The 20,886-nt window shown below is 44.4% G+C and overlaps 3 protein-coding genes across 9 annotated transcripts in view; 2 read left to right on the top strand and 1 right to left on the bottom strand.

The window, feature by feature from the left end:
• Nucleotides 1-5,264, top strand: part of CPSF4 (cleavage and polyadenylation specific factor 4) — a 38,843-nt gene extending 33,579 nt beyond the window's left edge. For all 4 annotated transcript variants that reach the window (XM_068127677.2, XM_068127674.2, XM_068127676.2 and 1 more), the window contains exons 5-9: nucleotides 2,142-2,237; nucleotides 2,444-2,537; nucleotides 2,681-2,729; nucleotides 2,932-3,036; nucleotides 4,491-5,264. In XM_068127677.2, the coding sequence (XP_067983778.1) occupies nucleotides 2,142-2,237; nucleotides 2,444-2,537; nucleotides 2,681-2,729; nucleotides 2,932-3,036; nucleotides 4,491-4,565 (419 nt within the window). In that variant the 3' untranslated portion in view covers nucleotides 4,566-5,264. The remainder of the gene's footprint in view (nucleotides 1-2,141; nucleotides 2,238-2,443; nucleotides 2,538-2,680; nucleotides 2,730-2,931; nucleotides 3,037-4,490) is intronic.
• Nucleotides 5,265-8,551: 3,287 nt separating this feature from the next.
• On the bottom strand, nucleotides 8,552-11,261 carry LOC137434544 (THAP domain-containing protein 2-like). The gene is made up of 3 exons (XM_068127672.2): nucleotides 10,760-11,261; nucleotides 10,088-10,283; nucleotides 8,552-9,816 (listed from the first exon to the last, which is right to left on the bottom strand). The coding sequence occupies exons 1-3, from the start codon at nucleotides 10,825-10,827 to the stop codon at nucleotides 9,469-9,471; spliced, it is 612 nt and encodes a 203-aa protein (XP_067983773.2). The 5' UTR covers nucleotides 10,828-11,261; the 3' UTR covers nucleotides 8,552-9,468.
• Nucleotides 11,262-11,356: 95 nt separating this feature from the next.
• CLEC16A (C-type lectin domain containing 16A) overlaps nucleotides 11,357-20,886 on the top strand; it is an 80,943-nt gene continuing 71,413 nt past the window's right edge. For 2 of the 4 annotated variants that reach the window (XM_068127671.2, XM_068127670.2), the window contains exons 1-9: nucleotides 11,357-11,500; nucleotides 12,495-12,623; nucleotides 12,875-13,008; nucleotides 14,302-14,450; nucleotides 14,551-14,656; nucleotides 18,309-18,432; nucleotides 18,548-18,728; nucleotides 18,836-18,889; nucleotides 19,263-19,376. In XM_068127671.2, coding sequence (XP_067983772.2) covers nucleotides 11,430-11,500; nucleotides 12,495-12,623; nucleotides 12,875-13,008; nucleotides 14,302-14,450; nucleotides 14,551-14,656; nucleotides 18,309-18,432; nucleotides 18,548-18,728; nucleotides 18,836-18,889; nucleotides 19,263-19,376 — 1,062 coding nt within the window. In that variant the 5' untranslated portion in view covers nucleotides 11,357-11,429. Of the gene's footprint in view, nucleotides 11,501-12,494; nucleotides 12,624-12,874; nucleotides 13,009-14,301; nucleotides 14,451-14,550; nucleotides 14,661-18,306; nucleotides 18,433-18,547; nucleotides 18,729-18,835; nucleotides 18,890-19,262; nucleotides 19,377-20,886 lie in introns of all 4 variants that reach the window. The other 2 variants (XM_078785639.1, XM_078785638.1) reach the window with 1 other exon arrangement.

The raw sequence follows: 20,886 nt of genomic DNA, 5'->3' as shown, positions 1-20,886 counted from the left end.
TCGGTCTTTTCGGAGAGACAAAGTGAGAGTGTGAGATTTGTCAGGATTGAAAGACATGTTCCACTTGTTTGACAAGTTTGTGATTTTGTCCGGGTCTGCAGAGAGTGAGGAGGCTGCAGACTGCCAATCTGAGGGATGAGGTATGGAGCGGCAGATAGTGGAGTCATCAGCAAAGAGATAGAGAGGATTTTCCAGAGAGTCAGAGATATCATTGATGAAGACCAGAAATAGCACAGGGCCCAGAACACTACCTTGGGGAACTCCAGCCTGGACAGGAAGAGAAGATGAGAGAAACCCATTTAGACCCACATGTTGACTATGACAGAGACTTAAGTCCACAAGCCATGAGTGTAGATTTCCATGGATACCATGCGAGGAGTGTTTAGTGAGCAGAGCGGGGTGCCAGACTGTACTGAAGGCACGAGATGTCAAGGGAGACAGCTCTGATTTCCTTTTTGGCAATGAGGACCACCATCCATTGTAGAGTCAGCAGAAGCAGCATGTGTAGAGTAGAGTAGAGTAGAGTAGAGTGGTCTGGTCTGGTCTGTATCCAAATTGATGATCAGAGATCAAGCCATTGGAGAAGAGGAAGGATCCCTTAATATCAGAAGCGATGATGGATTCCATGACTTTGCTGATAATTGGGAGCAGGCTGATTGGTCTGTAATTGCAAGGATCTGTTTTTGCACATTTTTTGTGCAAAGCGGTGATGTTGGCTGATTTCCAAGCTGATTGCAGATGACCTTGAGCAAAAGAGAGGGTGAAGAGAACAGAGAGAGGGTGTGAAAGAGCGGCAGAGCAGGATTTTAGGACCCGTGGCCTAATGCCGTCTGGTCTAGTTGCAGAATCAGAGTCATGGTTTGACAAGTTGTTGACCTTTGGCCTATGTTGACCTCAAAATTAATTGGTGGTTAACTTTGCAGACTTGATGTGAAAATCCTCTTCAGCTTTCAAGTCAATCGGATGAAAATCGATGATTTCAGAAATTTGACAAGTTGTTGACCTTTGGCCTGTGTTGACATTTTTACCTCAAAATAAATAGCTTTCTTGCTTTACCACTTTGTGTAGGCTCGTGAAGATCGGTTTAATATTGTGACCTGTCGGCGATTGACACAGACAAACAAGAAAGCCTTCATGCAGAGCACAATACTTGCAAAATACACCCCCCTACCCCCACCAAAAAACGTTGCCATGGATACATCAAATTGTTCATTTCATTAAGATTAAAATTGACGATCTTAATCAAAGCTCGGGATAATCGGATTAAAACTGTTTCTTTTTCAGATGAAAATGAGATTATTAGATGTTTGACCTTGAGTTGACCTTTGACCTCAAAAATAGTTGGTTTCCCAATTCAGTGATGCACCACACAGTTTCCTTCAATCAGTCGGTCAAGCAGTTGAAACTTAATGATTTTTCAGATGAAAATTGATTTTAGAAGTTTGACCTGACCTTGAGCTAATCTTTGACCTTTTGACCTCGAAATAGTTGCTTTACAAATTCACTGATGCACTATGTAATTTCTGTTTAATGTTCAAGTAAATAGGATGAAAGGCAACAATTTTTCAGATTAAAATTGATTTTAAAAGTTTGACCTCGAGTTGACATTTGACCTCAAAATGGATAGGCTTCTTCCTTATGACCAATTTTACCATCTGGTGAAGTTTCGTGAAGATCGGTTTAAAATTGTGACCTGTAGACAGACTGACAGACAGACAGACAGACAAACAGGAATAATGCGCAAAAGCAACCAACCAAATCTTCGATTTTCGCAAGTAACAAACATCGATAAAACCAACCAACAGCCGGCCCCAAATGCAATACCCTCTCCTCTGGCGAGGGTAATAATCATCAGTACACCATTACTGCTGACTATTCGCTCTGTTGGTCTTTCTTTTATTGTAATTTGTTTTTTTTTGTAGCACAACTTCTGATGCTTGTTCTCTGTGAATAATCGGATTAATGAACTGACACAACAGGTTAAAGGTTTGTTTATTCAAATCCTAAAGGTCGAGGCGACTTTTTACATGGGTGAGAAAAGGACTCCGTCGGCCACGCCATCGTACTCGTATGTGCTGTGTTCAAGATGGGGGACGGTGCAGTTATCAGTAATGCTGAAAATATACATTTATATTCGACAGGTGAGTGCAGTAACAAAGAATGTCCATTCCTTCACATTGATCCGGAATCGAAGATTAAAGATTGTCCGTGGTACGACCGGGGTTTTTGTAAACACGGTAAGACCTAAATATCCCGCAGCCTTGTAGAATTGCTCGAGTTCCTGCTGTTGGAAACCCATGAACAGCAAATTTCACTTGACTGTACCCTGACTCGATAGGTTTAATCGGTTAAAGACCACCAAGTTTAATTTTTGGCAGTCCCCGTTGTAGTCGTGATGCGATCTGACTGCTGCATTGATTCCGACTTTGGATTTTCTCTGCAGGTCCTCTGTGTCGGCACCGGCACACTCGCAGGGTGCTGTGTGTTAACTTCCTCGTAGGGTTCTGCCCAGAAGGCCCGAACTGCAAGTTTGTGCAGTGAGTCCAAAAAAGATGTTCATGTAAATTTATGTCTCTATAATGGGAACGTTCATTCAAAAAGTACATTGCACGATCCATGGGAAATGGTACATCCATCTATTTCTATGTAATGCCTCAAACTGTGAATTTTCCTTTTCTAGCCCTCGTTTTGACCTTCCTATGCAAAGCCAAGATAATCTTCCGAATAAGGTACTTTGATAGACAAGCAATGATAACATTGATCATGAAGTAACCAAACAAATTGGCATTTTCAATAATCGGTACAGACATGCTGTCACCAAAATGTGCTATCTGGGAGTTAAAGATTGTTTGCGTTCCACAACCCCCACCACGGTCTCTTTCTGGCATGTTCTGATTGATGCCTTTGATTCCTTCGTGTATTATTACCCAGGTTCCCATGACTGCGATGTCCATGATGTCGAGCTACCCCCAAATTTCAATGGGTGTTGCTGGTATGCGAAATTCCAGACCTCTTGAGCAGGTCACCTGCTTCAAGGTAAGCATTCGTACAATGTTTGGTGTATTTTTCGCAAACACCTTTGCAAATCTCCATTCACACAGGTAGTTGTATTTGCCAGCTCTGTAGATGTCATTTCATTTGAAATGCATTTGTTATTTCAAATGCATTCCACGAAACAATTTGGAATGCGTTCTCTATTTTGTTATAGGAGACAGACTAAGGACTCGGAAACTGTGAATGAAAACTGTGATAGCTCGAGTGCACGTTGAAAATAATCCCTCTTATTCTTTTTCTCCAAAAGCAGTAAAGATATTTCCATGAAAACAAACACAGGTACTAAAATCGATCTTTATTCTACCAAGGTGCATATTTATTTCTCAACATAATCATCACTCCGCTCACAATTTCTGCCAACGTCGAAGTAGTTTTGTGATGACGTCACGATAGAACTGTGCATCCTGCCAGCTTAACCAGCTTCTCAAAGCGGATTGGACCTCATCGTCGTAAGGAATATGTTCTCCACGAAGGTGGTCCTTAAGTTTGGGGAAGAAATGAAAATCTGACGGAATTAAATCAGGGCTGGTGATCCCTTGTGACCGTACTCCGTTGACCATCTTACTCTCAGGATTGTAATGGTGCACGCATACCTCATCTCCTGGCATCTCATCTCCAGTCAGTCCTCCCAACCCTCATCCCCAGGCTTCTCATCCCCAGGCTTCTCATCCCCACGCTTCTCATCCCCACCCTCATCCCCACCCTCATCCCCAGTCAGTCATCCCAACCCTCATCCCCAGGCTTCTCATCCCCAGGCATCTCATCCCCACCCTCATCCCCAGGGTTCTCATCCCCACCCTCATCCCCAGGCTTCTCATCCCCAGTCAGTCATCCCCACCCTCATCCCCAGGCTTCTCATCCCCAGTCAGTCATCCCCATCCTCATCCCCAGGCTTCTCATCCCCATCCTCATCCCCAGGCTTCTCATCCACACCCTCATCCCCAGGCTTCTCATCCCCACCCTCATCCCCAGGCTTCTCATCCCCAGGCTTCTCATCCCCACGCTTCTCATCCCCACCCTCATCCCCACCCTCATCCCCAGTCAGTCATCCCAACCCTCATCCCCAGGCTTCTCATCCCCAGGCATCTCATCCTCACCCTCATCCCCAGGCTTCTCATCCCCACCCTCATCCCCACCCTCATCCCCACCCTCATCCACAGTGCTTCATAGCCCAGCCCTCGTCCATCTTGACTGATGTAGCACTAAGATAGCTTGTGTCAGAATCATGGAACTTCACACCCAATGGCGGGAAGAATTAACGTACGTACAGACTGCGCTTATCTTTACCTGTTTTGAAGAAAAAGAATAGGGGGGGGGATTACTTTTTAACAACACACCATTATACATTGATGTTGATGATAATGTTTTTATTACTTTCCTGTTTTTATTTTTTGAAAGCAATGATTTTTTTTTTGATTTTTTTTTCCTCCTTCCAGTGTGGAGACCGAGGGCATTATGCGAACAAGTGTCCACGGGGTCATCTTTCCTTTCTGAGCCTCAACATTGCGTGAATTTGCCCTCGTTTTTGGGACTGCTCACACCCTACCGCTATTATGCCTCACCGCTTTAGTAAGAGGCTTTTCACGTAGCACACTGGACATTGCAGACCGTGGAGATGCGGATGTGAATAGTAAGAATGGTGATAAAATAAGCGGTTTGTCCATGTGCACGTGGACACATTTTAATGTGCACACGGTGAGTGTATACATTTTCTTGTTTAATTCAGAGTTAAGGTTTCTCTTGTTTGATCTCCATGTAACATGAAGCATAACCCTTTCACCAAAACTTGATGAAAGTTTGATGAAAGATTTGTTTGTAAGTGCTATATTGTTGCACTCATTTCTTCGCCAATTGCATTTGGAGCTCCGAAGGTGAGAATATTTAGAATTTGGAATGTGTAAACTTAAAAAAGAAGCACCATTTGTACATACTTTTCATAAATGATGATGGATTCTCATGTCTTTCATCAGAAAATCTTGGAAACAGAGTGACTGCTGCAACCCCCCCCCCCCCCCCAGCTCCCCCTTTTAAGTGCCCACACTGCTTCAAATCCTGCAGTGGCTAACATGGGGGCCAATATGTCAGAAAGTCTGATTAAAGCATGGCATATTACACAAGGAACTTTGGCCCATCACGTCTGTGTGGCATCGACACTATGAATCTCTGCTGGTAGTGCTCACATGGGAGAATAAACAGTATACTGCACTGACTGAAGGTATTTTAAACCAATTTCAATGGTTGCTAAAAGACAGGGCAGCATGTAGAATCACACACATAATCATAACACTTTAAACAAACAAACCAAAAAAATACCTATTTTTCGGGGCAACCCCCTCTTCCCCCAACCCCATGTACCTTCTCAGACCCCAATGTTTCTAATGCCTTGAACAAACTTTGGGTCAGCAAGGGTGGCAGAAGGTTGTGGTGAAGTTTAATCGAAATCATGTGTGTAGTTTCTGAGATGAAAGCCAATACCTATTTTGGGGGGGACTCCCGCCCCCCCCCCCTGTGGAACCCCAAAGGGGCAGATTTTTTTTTTTTTATGCCGTGACCACATTTTGGTACATCATGGGTGGTGAACGTTGTGGTCAGGTTTCATCGAAATCGTGTGTGTAGTTTCAGAGGAAAAAGCAAATATCTGTGTTTGGGGGTCAAACCTGGATGCACTCTGACCCCGGTAAACCCCCTTAGACCCCGATTTTTCAATGCCGTGAACAAACTTTAGTCACAACACAACAAATATAATTTGTGCCAAGTTTGGTCACAATCCCATCAGCGGTTTTGGAGAAGTTTCAATTGTTTACCGACTGATGGACGGATGGACGACGCGACATCGCATAAGCTCCCCTGAACTTCGTTCCAGGTGAGCTAAAATTGAGGACGTTATGTGGCTTCACAAAGACTCGCCCGCACAGTAACCTGATGGGGGTATGCCTACCCCTACACTACCAATTTGGGACACAATGGGTCCAATCAAAATCCATTTACCTTACTCTGTTACTCCAGTGGCCACAGACATTCAAAATGGTACAAGGAGGAGGAATCGCTACAATGTCCTCGGATCATCAATACACATGGTCGAGTTTACCATCAACCCCCCTCTGCAGTGGTTTTACGTAACCAATTTACACACCATCCCACATGTTGGTGCTCTTAACAACTTTGGGCCTGGCTCTCAAATTTTCCTTTTGAACCTCCACATAACATCGTGGCGATGTCCAAGTATTGATTTCCAAGTCATGAGGGGGGGGAGGGGGACCCTTTTCCTCCCCACCAGTGCTCTCCGTGCCACATGGCACTCGGGTCCTCTTCTGACTCTGTGTACTCGGCCCATCCTGTACACTTTCCCCTTCCCCTCTCCTGGCTCGTCGGTCACCGTCCAGGGCCCGATACCTGCTCAGTGCCAGGATACCCATCACCAATCCGCTACAACACCAGGAACCACACCCCCAGCCCATCGATGAACTCTCGCACCCAATGCAATTACACCTTTCCACTCGCAGCACCAACCGCACAACTTCTCGTGTTCCAAAACGTCTGAAGCCCCAACGATGGTCACGTGAAATTCAGACGAGGGTTTGTTTCCACAGCGGGTGTATCTCCCGTCTCCCACCTGCATCAGTATTTTGAAATAACCAATGTTGCCACTCGGGTTTTTCGAATTTCACCAATCGGGTGCCGAAATTTCACCAAATTGAAGTCGATTTCACCAAATGCCAAGTTTTCATTGGATATCGACTGCTAAATGATAACAAACTTGTAAATATTGTTTACGATACAAACTTTATTGACAAATGAACTGTGGAACAAACTTTTTTTAACGAAAAAGGTTGCGTAAAGTTCGCAAAACGGCCTCATCATCACTCATCATCAATTACGTCATGGAAAGTGTTGGTGGAGTTCTGCTCTGCAGCATTTTCCAGTCGGGTGGTGTCGCGGGAATGGCTCTCCGGAGCGCACTGCGTCTACCAGCTCTTTGGACGGAGTCCGACTGTAACACTAAACACCGTCTTCCCTTCCCTGACGCGCCAAGTGTTGTCTCAAATGTGGTCTGACGTCACCGCCACCGGCCCTTCCCTCTTTTTTGCCCTCCGCACCGATTGGCCGAATGTTGCGCCTCCCTCACTGATTGGCCGAGGTGTCATTGTTGACACCTCGATTGTCGGTGGCCAATCAGTGTGGCCCGCTTCTTGTACGCCCCTCCCCATTGTCAATCAAAGGTCCTCCTGGGCGTGGCTATTGCTTGCCTGTCATGGTGTCGTACTGGTGATGTGGCTGACTGCGGCCCCATCGGCGGTGCGCCGAACTGGCCTCCTGTTGGTTCTTAACTACTTAACATGCCCCGCCCCCTCGTGGTGGGGAGTATTGTTGATATTTCACCAGATTTCGACCAATTTCGATTTCTTCCACCAGATCACCAGACTCAAACCGATTTCACCCAATTGGGTGAAATTTCACCAAGACTGGTCACGCAGGAAATAACGAATAAAAAGGGGATCCGCCTTCAAAAAAAAAAAAAAAAAAATCCAAACGATCACCTTTTTTGTTTTTTTGGCCTTAAGGTCGAAGCCCGAATCCCTCGGCCCGTGAGACCTCTCTATTATCTAATTAGGAAGAATATCAACAAAAATTGGTAATTTCAGTGGGAGACTTCCGGCTCAACCAAAGGGAGAAGGTGCAAAAAGCCTTAATATTGCCTCAGAGTGGGACCACTGATCTGTATATACTACTGGATAGAGCATCGGCCAATAGGCTTGTACAAAGCTGTGAAGCCGGCGCGCGACAGCGGCGGCCATCTTGCCACTCGCACAAGGAGGCGCGGCCTGTGTCAGTTCCTGGCGTTTGCACAACTGTGGAATGAACTACCTCGTAACATCGCAACTGAAAGTCACTCAACAAGCTGTTTTAGAAAGAAACCTAGATTATATGTGCAAAATGTTCAGAATTATACTTTGTAAATATATACAAAGTGTCATTTTCCAAACTCAATGATTGACAGACAATGTATATGTTTATGTATTTGGCACGCCAATGTTCTCTTGTAATATCCTTTCGTTTTATTGTTCTTAACTCTCAATGTAATTCTTCAAATTAATGTTTATTTGTACGTTCCAGGTTAGCAGCTCGAAAACTCAATTGTGATTGATTTTTTTGCCAACCTTCCTCACAATTTGAACGCAAATTTCTTGTCCATGTTTGTGTTTTTCTCAAATAATTCTCGATTTAAGTATGAATTTACTGTATCATCCAAATTGCTTGAGAATAAAGCATTATTATTAAAATTTACTAATTTTTCAAAGATTTTATCATCCTTGATACAATAAATTAGTCCACAATTTAAGGGCATTGTGGTCAACGCTGTTCTCACGGAATACTTTCTCCAGGATGTCTATATGTGATGGTTTCAATGTTGGGTCATTTACTCATTCTATGTCAAGAATTTATCAGTTGACAACAAACAAAGTCTTCTGAAAGACAAATGAAACATAAAAAGCTTAAAGTTGGAATAAAAAGGCACCTTTTATTACAAAGCCTCAATTAATAATAATAATATTGACCGACATATGTAGTGTGCCCTTTTCAAAGAGGCTCAACAAAAGAAACAAACATTTTGTCACCAAAATCATCACTGAACAAGTGTCTTCAGTTTGTTCTTGTGGTAATGCGTTCGATTGGTGACCGCCAGGTCAGGGTTTCGACACCCTCTGTCGTGGGTATGTTTCACACTTCATCTCGTTACCCAGACAGTTCTCTGGCCCGGTTTGGCACACGGATTGCAGAAATGTGGCCTAAAGTCCCACACGTTTCATTTCGCTCAGATACTGATGTAGGAGGTATGCCCGACTTCCTCTGGGAAGGGTTCCACAGTGTGGGTGCCACGTCGGAGAAGGCACGACCACCAAAAGTCACCGCCACATGTCGTTTCACAGCAAGCGGGTAATCCCTAGACTAGACAGCACCACAGCCGACGTGCCTGACCGAACACTGCAGTGAACAACCAGAGGATTAGCCGGAGTACTGTCACACCACCGAGCGAGCGTTATCCATTCAGTTCACTCGAGACTCATTGTTGCTTCCCAGTATTCTTTCACAGAACAAATTTGCACAAAGAAACAATCCAGATCTAAACAATTATCCTACAATATAATCCACATTTGAAGTAAAATTGATCCACATATTCAGATGATATGGTGACAAAATGCGATGATGCACAGGATACAAAAAGCACAAAATGCTGACATTTGAAGGAGCCAAAAAGAGCAGCCTGTCAGTGCTCCATTGTCTCCCAGTTGCAAACAACAAACACAAAGAAGAGAATACAGTCAATACACTATTTGAAATCACTTGTTAGTCACAAGCATAAGGTGAACAAATTTAATGAGAGGCAAGAGCACATCTTGAATGCAGAACGCTTCAGAAGTGGTCAGCTCCATTCTCAGAGAGCAGATGCTCATCACGAAGTGCTTGAACAACTGTGGTCAAAGATTTGACTTTCCTCCGGCAGCGACGTGATTTCTGCTGTGTCAATTTGAGCTTTTTCTTGACGCTACAAAGATTGTCATGCACAGAGTCCAGTTTACGTTTCACACTCCGTGGACTGGCAGTTACAGCATATGTGTGATCAGCACCAGTCGTTGCTGCAAGCTTTGATGGGCTGGTGATGATTGATGTACTGGGTGTGTTGTCCAGTGGCTCTTGCAGATTGACCGGTGCTTCTTGCGGGAAAGACCGTGGTTTGGGTGGCTTTCGCTTCCTTTCATCCTGGAAATCCATCAGAATAATAGATCAGAATTAATTATGAACGAAGAAATTATACAAGATTATTTATTTGGGATGTTCTTGAGAAAAGAGATGGTGGAAAAGTATTGATAAGTTGCCGATGTTGATATGTTTCCAAAATTTATATATTTGACACATCAATTGGCATGTAAGTAGACAAGTGTGAAAATCACTGCTGGCAGTGACAGCTACAACATGACACTATTTATATCTCAGTTACTCCACCACAACATGAAACTCTTGTATTATGTACCTTCTGCAGGTGGGTCGGAAAATCAAATATGGTTGGCAGGGAATTTTCTCTGAGTCTTGTGGTCTGACCTGTCCTGTCAAAACATGAGTCATCAAAGTGGTCTGAGCAAAGGACAGACTTCTTTGAAGGTTTCCATTTGTCACGTTTCACATTCACAACCCATTTCTGGAGAACATCTGGACGACTGAATGGAAATCTGAAAAAAACATTTTCAAGAAATTAGCCGATAGTCATGAAAGTACAACTCGAAGCAACAATTTACAACATATTCAATATGTAAGGCTCAACATACTAGCCATATAAACACTCAATTACCATGTACTTATACAGAATCAGTTATTGGTTTCAAAGTTTAACTGCATTGAGTTTTGCAACTTTGAATCATCCAGGGTACACATTATTAGACGGGACCATGCTATTTATACTCGTCCTCGACAACTATATATAGATAAAGACTTTGGGTCAAACTTAGCCCTGAGGGACCGCATATTGATGAAATATGTCCCGGCTCAGTGACTTTGCGCACTCTGCGGTTGAGTCAAACTAGTTCTGAAGTTCAGTAGTTGAAACTTGAATCCAGAGCGCGGTTGTGCAAACATCATAATTTAACATTCAAATTCAACGTTTTTTAAATAAAACATTCTCAAATAAATGTTAATTTTCAGTACTTACAGATGAAATGTCTTTCCACATCCTCGTATTTGTCTCTTTGTGCAATTGATAGCAGCACAAGCCGGCATTTCATAATACGTTAGCGGAGCGTGTTGACAAAAAAGTTATGCGAGTGGCAACATGGCGTCCAGTGGCCTGGCGCTGACTTCAACTCAAGAGCCCGACCCGCTATCCAGTCGTATATACAGATCAGTGAGTGGGACATTGCGATTTAAACGCCATTTACATAACGTAGGGGGTCACGTGACGGAGTTCCACGAGCGGTGGAAGGTTCCAGAAGATTAATTTGACACACATCTCTCAATGTCCTCGTTCCGAGGAATCCAGATCGCGCCTTTAACATTGTGCCCGAGAAATGGGTCACGTGGTCAGGTGTACTGGATACACTGTGCGGACTGAGCCAAAATCACCTCGTCTCTGCTAATGGAATTTAAAATTTATAAAAGAAACGCGGCTAACAATTTAAAATACCCCATTGTTGGCGACAGTCCAATTGTTTTCTAGCGTGGCGTATATAGAGCCTAACGCGATTGTTATAAACGAGGAAGAAGAAGAGTACACCGGACGTCCTTGATTTGGGTATTTGAAGAAGACGACGTCTCGTTGCGACATGCTATAGGGCAGTGCAATTTTACGACAACAGGAGCGAGTTTACGGCACATGCACTGCGATGTTCGGTCGTTCGCGTGGCGCATCGTCTCTCAGGGTTCCCAAGAAATTCCATTCCCTGGATCATCTGAAGTAGGACACATGTTTGTTGGAGTTGTCCACCTGTTCATAGTCCATGTTTACCGTCGTGTTCGAACGACTTGTCTTCCTTGGATTTGTTTTATTCCTAATCCATGGAGGACGTCGTTCCTATATCATGACATTATCAATCATAGTGTCCTTGTTTATTCGGCTGTTCACCGTCGATGTTATTTTGACGAGTTTATCGTTCGTGTTTTACCTTGAACATTCGTTTGTCTGTGAGAAAAAGGTCGAACGTGTCGAATACAGGAAATCCGCTCCTGTCGCCTCGAGCTCCAGTTTAAAGGTGTTTGGTTCTTTGAACCACTCACTCTGTTCTTTAAACTTGTCGATTCATTTTCAATGTACCCTGACAGTTCGTGGAGGTACAATAATGATCGATAACGCCTGTCCGCACCCGGGGTCCGCGCGTCGCCTGTCCACGCCCGGGGTCCGCACGTCGCCTGTCCGCACCCGGGGTGCGCGCGCCGCCTGTCCGCACCCGAGGTCCGCGCGTCGCTTGTCCGCACCCGAGGTCCGCGCGTCGCTTGTCCGCACCCGAGGTCCGCGCGTCGCCTGTCCGCACCCGGGGTCCGCGCGTCGCCTGTCCGCACCCGGGGTCCGCGCGTCGCCTGTCCGCACCCGGGGTCCGCGCGTCGCCTGTCCGCACCCGGGGTCCGCGTGACGCCTGTCCGCGTGACGCCTGTCCGCACCCGGGGTCCGCGCGTCGCCTGTCCACGCCCGGGGTCCGCGCGTCGCCTGTCCACGCCCGGGGTCCGCACGTCGCCTGTCCGCACCCTGGGTGCGCGCGACGCCTGTCCGCACCCGGGGTCCGCGCGACGCCTGTCCGCGCCCGGGGTCCGTGCGACACCACTAATCGCCTGTCTTGGCGGAGCCATCATACTTGCCACCACTGCCCTCTCCAATCTCTCCAATTTTTTTTTATTTTAAAGTTTCCGTTCCAAACTCACATTTGCAATGCGTGTATCTTGCCTTCTCTTCCCAGGTACCTCTACTATGTCCTTACCCGGAATACAACTGTCACCGAGGGAAACCGCAGCCTTCTGGTGGAGACCATCCGCTCTATCTCGGAGATACTCATCTGGGGAGATCAAAATGACAGCACTGTTTTTGAGTGAGGATACTCATCTTCTTTCCTGACTTTGACACTAACTTTCTCCACTTTAGAGTTCCGCTCCTACCTTTAACATGCCCGTAATGTGGAGCTTTATGATGAACCGTTTCATCCTCCTCCAGTTTTGACTATTGATTCCACTGTGATGAATTTTGACCTTGTGCTGTGGCATTGTTGAGATGCAGCAATGTAAGCCATGTCGGTGTAAGAAATGGCTGAGTTCTGGGCTTACTTGGTTTTTCTGTTTGCAGTTACTTTTTGGAGAAGAACATGTTCATATTTTTTCTCAACATTCTACGTCAGAAGTCTGGCCGTTACGTTTGCGTCCAGCTCCTACAAACGCTAAACATCCTTTTTGAGAATATTAGCCATGAGACGTCTCTGTGTAAGCATTTTATAACTCTTTTTTTTTTTTGGGATTGTCTTCTCTGTCCAACTCTACCAAAGGGTAGTTTTGGTTTGATAGAGAATCAAACGGGCTGTTTTTATTTAACTCCTTCCTACCCCTCCCCATGTTAAAATTGCTGCACAAGTAATGTTTATAAATCAGACTGTGAAGGTGTGCTCGTTAACATCTAAGAGTTGGTCGACTACAAAAGGACACCAACGAGACCTAAACCTGATTTAAAAAGATTACGAGTAGATATTGGTTGAGACGAGTCTTGGGGGCCGTTGATCTGCGTTGGGCTTTTAAAGCTTGAAGATGAGGGAATGTCTAGGGGGCATATGTGAATGTTGCTCCAAAGGTGAAGTAAAGGATGGAGATGAGCTTCGGCTAACGGCTTAAAAATAATACAGGCACTGAGACTCGTGGAGGAGTTGAGACACAAATCATGCAGACAAATACACGAGACAAAACCAGACGTGACTTTCACACAAACACAGCCACTGATATCAGGGGAAGTGACGTCACTTCCCAGAGCACTCTAGGTACCAACAACGACATCAAAATTACATCGCTCTTCTCTCTGCACTCAGGTTGGCAATCAGGGAGGAATTTCCTCCCTTCCAACCTCCCATGGATGTCAACCTGTAGTTGTTTTTGTCTGTGCTCTATCCTATAAATGCTGAGCGTCAAGCAAGGAAGCAGCACGTGCTATTTTTGAAGTCTTTGGTATGACTCGGCTGGGGTTCGAACTGTTGATCTCCCAGACTCGGAGCGGGTGCTCTCTCACCGTTACGCCATTGAGTCATTGGTTGAAGTTCTGTATCGGTTAAGAGGTAGAGTCAATGAGCGAGTCGTGTCTGAATTGTGGCAGTCTCTACCGATGCTGACTGTAATGGTGTCTGTGCAGTGATGCTATTGTCCGATGGCTCAACAGAGGTTGAACGCGGACATAAACCTTTGTACGTATTTGCAATGCCGTGCCTGGGGTCCGCGTTCAACCTCTGTTCTAATGGCGTATCATAGCGATCCTTTTTAGAGAGTCATCAGTGGAATTGTGTGCGAGAGCACATTGGGGGAAATGAATCTTGTTAAATTAGCTAAACCACCAGATTGGGTAGCGGAGTAAAGCGTGTGATTTGAAGGTGAGTCGAACACTTTGTAGTTGCTGCATTTGGTGCAACAGGTAACGAATGTTTGGCTTGTTCATAAGGCCATTCTGCCCGATGTGGTTGATGTCTGTTGCCAGTTGCCTGAAGCTTTCTCTTACCGAATAACTGTGTTGCCCTGTAGATTACCTACTATCGAATAATCACGTCAACTCTATCATTATCCACAAGTTTGACTTCTCGGATGAGGAAATAATGGCATATTACATCTCTTTCTTGAAGACTCTGTCGCTGAAACTGAATGCCCACACTGTGCATTTCTTTTACAATGAGGTGAGTTGTGACTGGCATAATCCAGTCTTGCATGTGGATGCTGCCGGAGGGTTCCTGGTATAAACTTGTCTTGACGACGTGTCCCGGTTTGCTTCGTCAGAACACCAATGACTTTGCTCTATACACCGAAGCTATAAAGTTCTTCAATCACTCTGAGAGCATGGTGCGGATCGCCGTACGAACGCTCACCCTGAACGTCTATAAAGGTGACTTGGGTCGAATAAGCACAGACATTGCAGTTTATGTTTGCCGTGCTTTGACTTCCACCCTCCGTGCAAGTTTATTGTTTCGTATGATGTATTTGTTAGTTTTTAGCTTTATGATGTCAGGTTTCATGAAACTAACATTTTCACGAGCTCTTTTGTTGGGATTTGACTGATTCTACTGTTGCTGGCAGGGCGGCCTAGCGGTACGTACATTCTAACCTGTCTAGCCTGGGTTTGAATCCAGACCCAGCTATAAAATGTCATCCCGGTGTTTCACTTGCAGGGTTATTCATCAGTGTGTTGCCGTCCCTCAAATGGATGTTGAACTGGGTATGCCATCTGCCTGCTGGTATTAGATGGACATTAAAGGTCCCACGGCGTCCTTCACAAAGAGTAGGCGAGCTATCTGAATATATCCCTAAACAAATCACAATGCAAAAATGCTTCCTGAACAAATCCCAAATTCCTACCCTGCATAATGTTGGGAGAGAGATGTCGAACCACTCGGCATGAACATGACCTAGAAACTGCTTCGGCACCACAAGTATGGCAACTTCGGCACCTCGACCAACGCTCGCTCTGCACCTCAACATTGGATTCTGATGTTGAGCAAAAATAATTTTGAAGCTGCCTTTTTGCTGGCGGTAAATGTAGTTTCAGCAAAATGTAAAGGGGAAATTACAGAGGGTAAGCACGCACTGGGGAAAACTAGCCTTAAACCCTACCAAAAATTAGCACAGCACGACCCCTTGTGTGGTGAACATTTAAACGACCTTAAGCTACGGTCTCCCTACTTATTACATCGAGATTTCTTCTACGCGTCACGCGGTCTATGCTACTAATTATACAATCCTATCTCCTACAGTATTCTTTCACCTACCCCCCATAAACGTAACAATATGTTATTCCCCATGGAGAGTTCTTTACAATGAGCCATGTCTCAATTTTTTCCCTGCGCTCGCGAAGCGAAAGGCAGGGTTAAGCATTCTGGTCCGTACGTCATACGTGCGTGTCTGCATTTAAAAAATAATCATTTTCTCGGCAACCGTTGGTCCGATTGACATGAAATTTTCACCATAGGAGGGCCTCCTGTAGAATATTTTAGAGAATATTATGATGTCACGGGTCACGTGCTATAGGCGCCATCTTGGAAAAACCAAAAAACTTTGCACCTCTATATCTCAAAAACCGCTGCACATAAATAATTGAGACAGGTCTCATTGCAAAGAACTCTCCAGGCGGAATAACATATGTCAATGATGACGTCATAGGTGCCACCGTTGTGACGTCATAATTCGACAAGTAAAAAATGTTATCCGATCAGGATAATTTCTTGAGCATCTTCTCTGTATAAATTGATGCAGAAATAAAATTATAATGACGTCGTAGGTCACGTGGTTCGGACGCCATATTGTTTTGAGTGAAAAACCACTAAAATCCAATTTTCTCCTAAACGACTGAACGGATCGAGGCCAAACTTTACAGGCAGAATCACATACCCATGATGAACAAAAAAGTCAGCTGGCCTGACATGCGTCACATGGTTTCGGAGTTATGACGTTTTTAAGCATAAACTTTTAAAACCTAGCTCCTCCCTCATTTTTGATCCTATCAAGGGGAAACTTCACAGATGTGTTCAGCATATCAGTCTACTAAAATGACCTTTTGGAATTTGCGATAGGTCAAGTGGTTTGGCAGATATAAATAATTAAACAGATTTTTTTTTATATATAACTCTTGAACCGCTTCATTGATCGACGTGAAACTTTATATTATAGTAGAGGTAATGAAGTGTAACATTTGTGCAAAATTTCAAGATGATTGGATGTACGGTCTGGAAGCTAGAAGTTGTTATTGCATGAAGATGAAGTCATCTAGAGTGGGTATGGAATTAATTATTACACTGCACATCACGAGCAGGCAAAGTATGGAGCGACCTCACGGGGTCATTTTGACGTCAAATAAAATTCTAATTTCAGATTTGTCCGATCGCTGAGGTAGATTAACACATGACCAAAACAGATTTGGCGAAATTCCGACGATTTTTGACAAATATAACATTTGTGTCTGCGTTTCAGTAAAGTAAAGTGTGTGCCGTGTCAGCATTTTGAAAATTGAATCGTGGCTCATTGTAAAGAACTCCATATGGGGAATAGGTGTTGTTAACGATGACGTCATTGGTGCCATAATTATGACGTCATAATTCGACAGGGACAATGCTTAGTCTGATCAGTTTATGATCTATGCAACAATTATTTCGAGAATATAAATTTATGATGTCGTCGCTTACGTGGTCTAGCCTTATTGGATCAAAAAAAAAGAAACGTTAAAAAATAGAAGAGTTGTCTGCGCAGGGTAAGTATCCCATGAATACCATCTAGTTTTCTATGCACCACTTTTGGAGATTTAGAGGTGTAAAGTTTTTCCATTTTTTCAAGATGGCGCCCATACCCACGTGACTTATGACGTCATAATTATCATTAAAAATTATACAGGAGAAGGTTCACACCTGGTGAAAATTTCCTGTCAATCGGACCAACAATTTGCAGAGAAAATGATATTTATTTGGACCCAAATGCAGTACCCGCTCCTCTGGTGAGGGTAACAACCTCACTCTGCCATTTATTCCACCTTTTACATTCTTATCCATCGACATCATCTCTTGTGTCCATCTTGCCTTTCTCACCACAGTCGTTGCACTTTGCAGGCTTTTGCTGTTGCAACTACAACATGCCACAAATGCAAACGCAGGAAAAAGTCACTTCCTCTGTCATCCACTCTTTCCTTGGTCCATTGTGTCATCACATTGCAAAAAGACATTGTTCTCCCATAGCTGGTCAAGCTAATGGTCTTGTGCACCTCTGGTTGAGATGTACTTCAACGAGCCATCGGCCTGTTTGGAAACACAACGGCCGATCTGTATTTAAAAGGTCATAGCATGTCTAGCAGCGAACCCCTAAAGACGGGGTTACGCTCATTTCCTATGGGAACGCGAGACCTACGAGACCCCGATTAATATTTAATGAATCGAGGTCCATCTTGTCCACCCCGTGTGTCCTCTCCTACCCCTCATTCCTTGCCACATCCCTTGTTTGTCTTTCAACCCTGCCGTTGGTGTTTCCCCCCTCTTTCCACTGCTCCGTTCTGTGTTCTTGCTCTTCCATGAGCCTCAACTTTGTATACAAACACACGTTATTCGAAATATTAAATTTGAGTTTCTTGCAGCAGTTCTTTGGAAGTCTGGTCTATTTGTGTGTCTGCTAAGGCCCACCATTGGCTTGTTGTTTAGATTGTGGTGTGTGTTTTGATGCTGATTTGACTTTTTTGCTTTTTCATTTCCACTCCTTTGCCCCATTTTTCATCTGTCGACACAGTTGCAGGTGAGCGCATTGCTTTCCCTTCTTGCTTTTACTGTAGAAAGCTTTTGGCATGTTTCCTCTAAAATCTGTCGAGCTTAAAGCTGTTTATTATTTGTTGTTTTGCTGATTATTGCTGTGTAACGCCTTATTTACAAAATGCTAAGTTTTTCTCCTTGGAGTTTAGACCTAAGAAGGGTTAGAGTTTAGGGGAATTTTTATCGTTGAATTGTGTCACAACAAAGATGTTTGATGTTGTGTAAGCTGCCAATCGGTTAAATACGTTTGCTCCACAGTTAACAACAAAGCGATGCTGCAGTTTGTCTGGGATCGAACCGCTGCGCCGTACTTTTCAAACCTCGTTTGGTTCATCGGGAACCATGTGTTAGAGCTGGACAAGTGCGTGTGCACCGACATCGAGTGAGTTTGAGCTGCAGTTAGTGATGACGGTTCCGATTGTCATTGCTAAAGTCGGTCGGTTGTTTCGGTGTTTTAAAATTATTTCAAAATTTCTTCTTATGTTTTGTTCTCTCAGGCATAAGAACCGTGGTCGGCTGAGCGATCTAGTCGCTGAACATCTCGATCACCTCCATTATCTCAATGACATCCTCACCATAAACTGCGAGTTTCTCAATCATGTTCTCACTGATCACCTCCTCAATCGCCTCTTCCTGCCTCTCTACGTGTATTCGCTAATAGATTGGGACCCCCAGCAGGTGAGAAAAGTTGGCAATTCGGGAAATCCGCATCCGTCTTGTGATGACACTTTTGGTTTCTCATTCCTCGTAGCCTGCATCATGAATGTTACCTTGTTCGACCTCAGTGTGCAGGATGCCTACAAATCAGCCCTGGTGTGTCCCTGTACCTGCTTTCACAGGTAGACGTGCAGCCTGCTAGCCCTTAATCGTAGCATTTGCCTCTATTGCTTTCTCCGCTTGCAAAGTGATGAGCTTTTTTGTTTGTGCCATAGATTAAAGACTTTTTCCAATTAAGCAGGTTGACCAACTCTTAACTGTCTTGCTTGGATGTCTTATACTTTGACTGGGATTTAAAGGTGTGCGTGCTTTAACAATACTCGCTGCCAAAAAACAATTTCCGAAATTCACTGAAGTTTTATTTATTTATTTATATATATATTTTTGGGGGGTTTTCATCTTTTTATCACTTTATTTACTACGTGTGTTTAGAGGCTCACAAGTATGGTACACAAATCGGTATTTATGAATCTTTGTGACATTTCCCTTCAATAGGTCTTCCTGATTATCAGCTACTCACCCCTTGTAAACACGCTGGCAGATGTCATGGTTAACGGTGATCTGGGGGTCTTTGTTTCCGAGACAGACCCATCCCGGGTGTCGGCAGTGGTGAGCATTTTACCCCCTCTTCACGCTGTCTTGTCTCCTGCTCCCTTTATGGTATTTTCTATGTGGTAGCTCTTATATGAGCCTCATCTTAGCATATACAGTGAAACCTTGACTTACGAGTGCACCAACTTACGAGTTTTCCGAGATACGAGCTGTCGCTCGGGCGGTTTTTTGCTCTGAGATGCGAGCCGAGATCTGAGTTACGAGCTTACGCCACCCGCCACCAGGTGGGTACCGGTCACGTGGTTATCTTGCCGTGCAAGCATCTCTGCCGTATATCGCTGCTGCTTTGTTTTCGCATTTTGGTTATTTTGGAAAATTTCTTAGTTTTAACCATGGGTCCTAAGAAATTGAGTGCCAAGGGCAGTACTGAGAAGAAGAAGAGGATGATGTGCTTGGATATAAAACACGCAATCGTCGAAAAACATGAGCGAGGTGTGCGTGTTGTCGACTTGGCGAGGCAGTACGATCGTAGTACTTCTACGATATGTACGATTTTGAAGCAGAAGGAGTCGATAAAGGCTATAACGCCAGCCAAGGGCGTTACGATTATTTCAAAGCTCCGGACCTCTATCCATGAAGAGATGGAGAAGTTGTTGTTTGTGTGGTTGACGGAGAAGCAGCTCGCAGGAGATACCGTGACCGAGAGCATCATCTGTGAGAAGGCACGAGACATTTACGGGGATTTGGTGCAGCAGGCGGCGGGAACATCAACGGACGAGGCATCGGAAGTCATTCAAAGCCAGTCGGGGATGGTTTGATAATTTTAAGAAGAGGACCGGCATTCACTCCGTCGTCAGGCATGGTGAGGCAGCAAGCTCGGATGTGAAGGCAGCTGAAGATTTTATTATAACTTTTGCCGAACTGATAGAAGCCGAACGATACATCCCCCAGCAAATCTTCAACTGTGACGAGACAGGGCTCTTCTGGAAAAAGATGCCGAGGAGGACGTATATAATGGCAGAGGAGAAGAGCATGCCAGGCCACAACTTGTTCAGAGTGCCGGCGATAGCTCGCCTTCTCTTTGTGGAAAACACGGTGAGATCCTTAACATCCAACAACTAATGGGACGCAAACGGGGCGCCCAGTTTAGCGGTACACACATTGATGAATCACCCTGCCTGTGATTCACCCATGACAGGTTATAGCTGGGTCGGGATTCAAGCCCAGGCTGGACAGTTTAGAGTCAAGTGTGCGTACCTCCAGTCCAGGCCATCCTGCCAACTTGTATGCTGCATACAGGTGAAATAAAAGCGCGAGATATTTTTATATATACTGTATATTTAAAAAAAAATTGGTGTGGTTTTTGCGGGCTGGAACGGATTAATAGCATTTCAATGCATTTTAATGGGGAAATTTAATTTGAGAAACGAGCAAATTGAGTTACGAGCTCGGTCACAGAACGAATTAAACTCGTAAGTCAAGGTTTCACTGTATATATATAAATTGGGTGAATTTCTAAAATCCTCAATTTTCATCTGATTGACTTGAAATTTGAAGAGTATTTGCA

This window comes from Myxine glutinosa, chromosome 10 (genome assembly GCF_964187855.1).
Source record: "Myxine glutinosa chromosome 10, kmMyxGlut1.1, whole genome shotgun sequence".
Classification (NCBI taxonomy): Eukaryota; Metazoa; Chordata; class Myxini; order Myxiniformes; family Myxinidae; genus Myxine; species Myxine glutinosa.
This window is presented reverse-complemented; position numbering and strand designations above follow the sequence as displayed.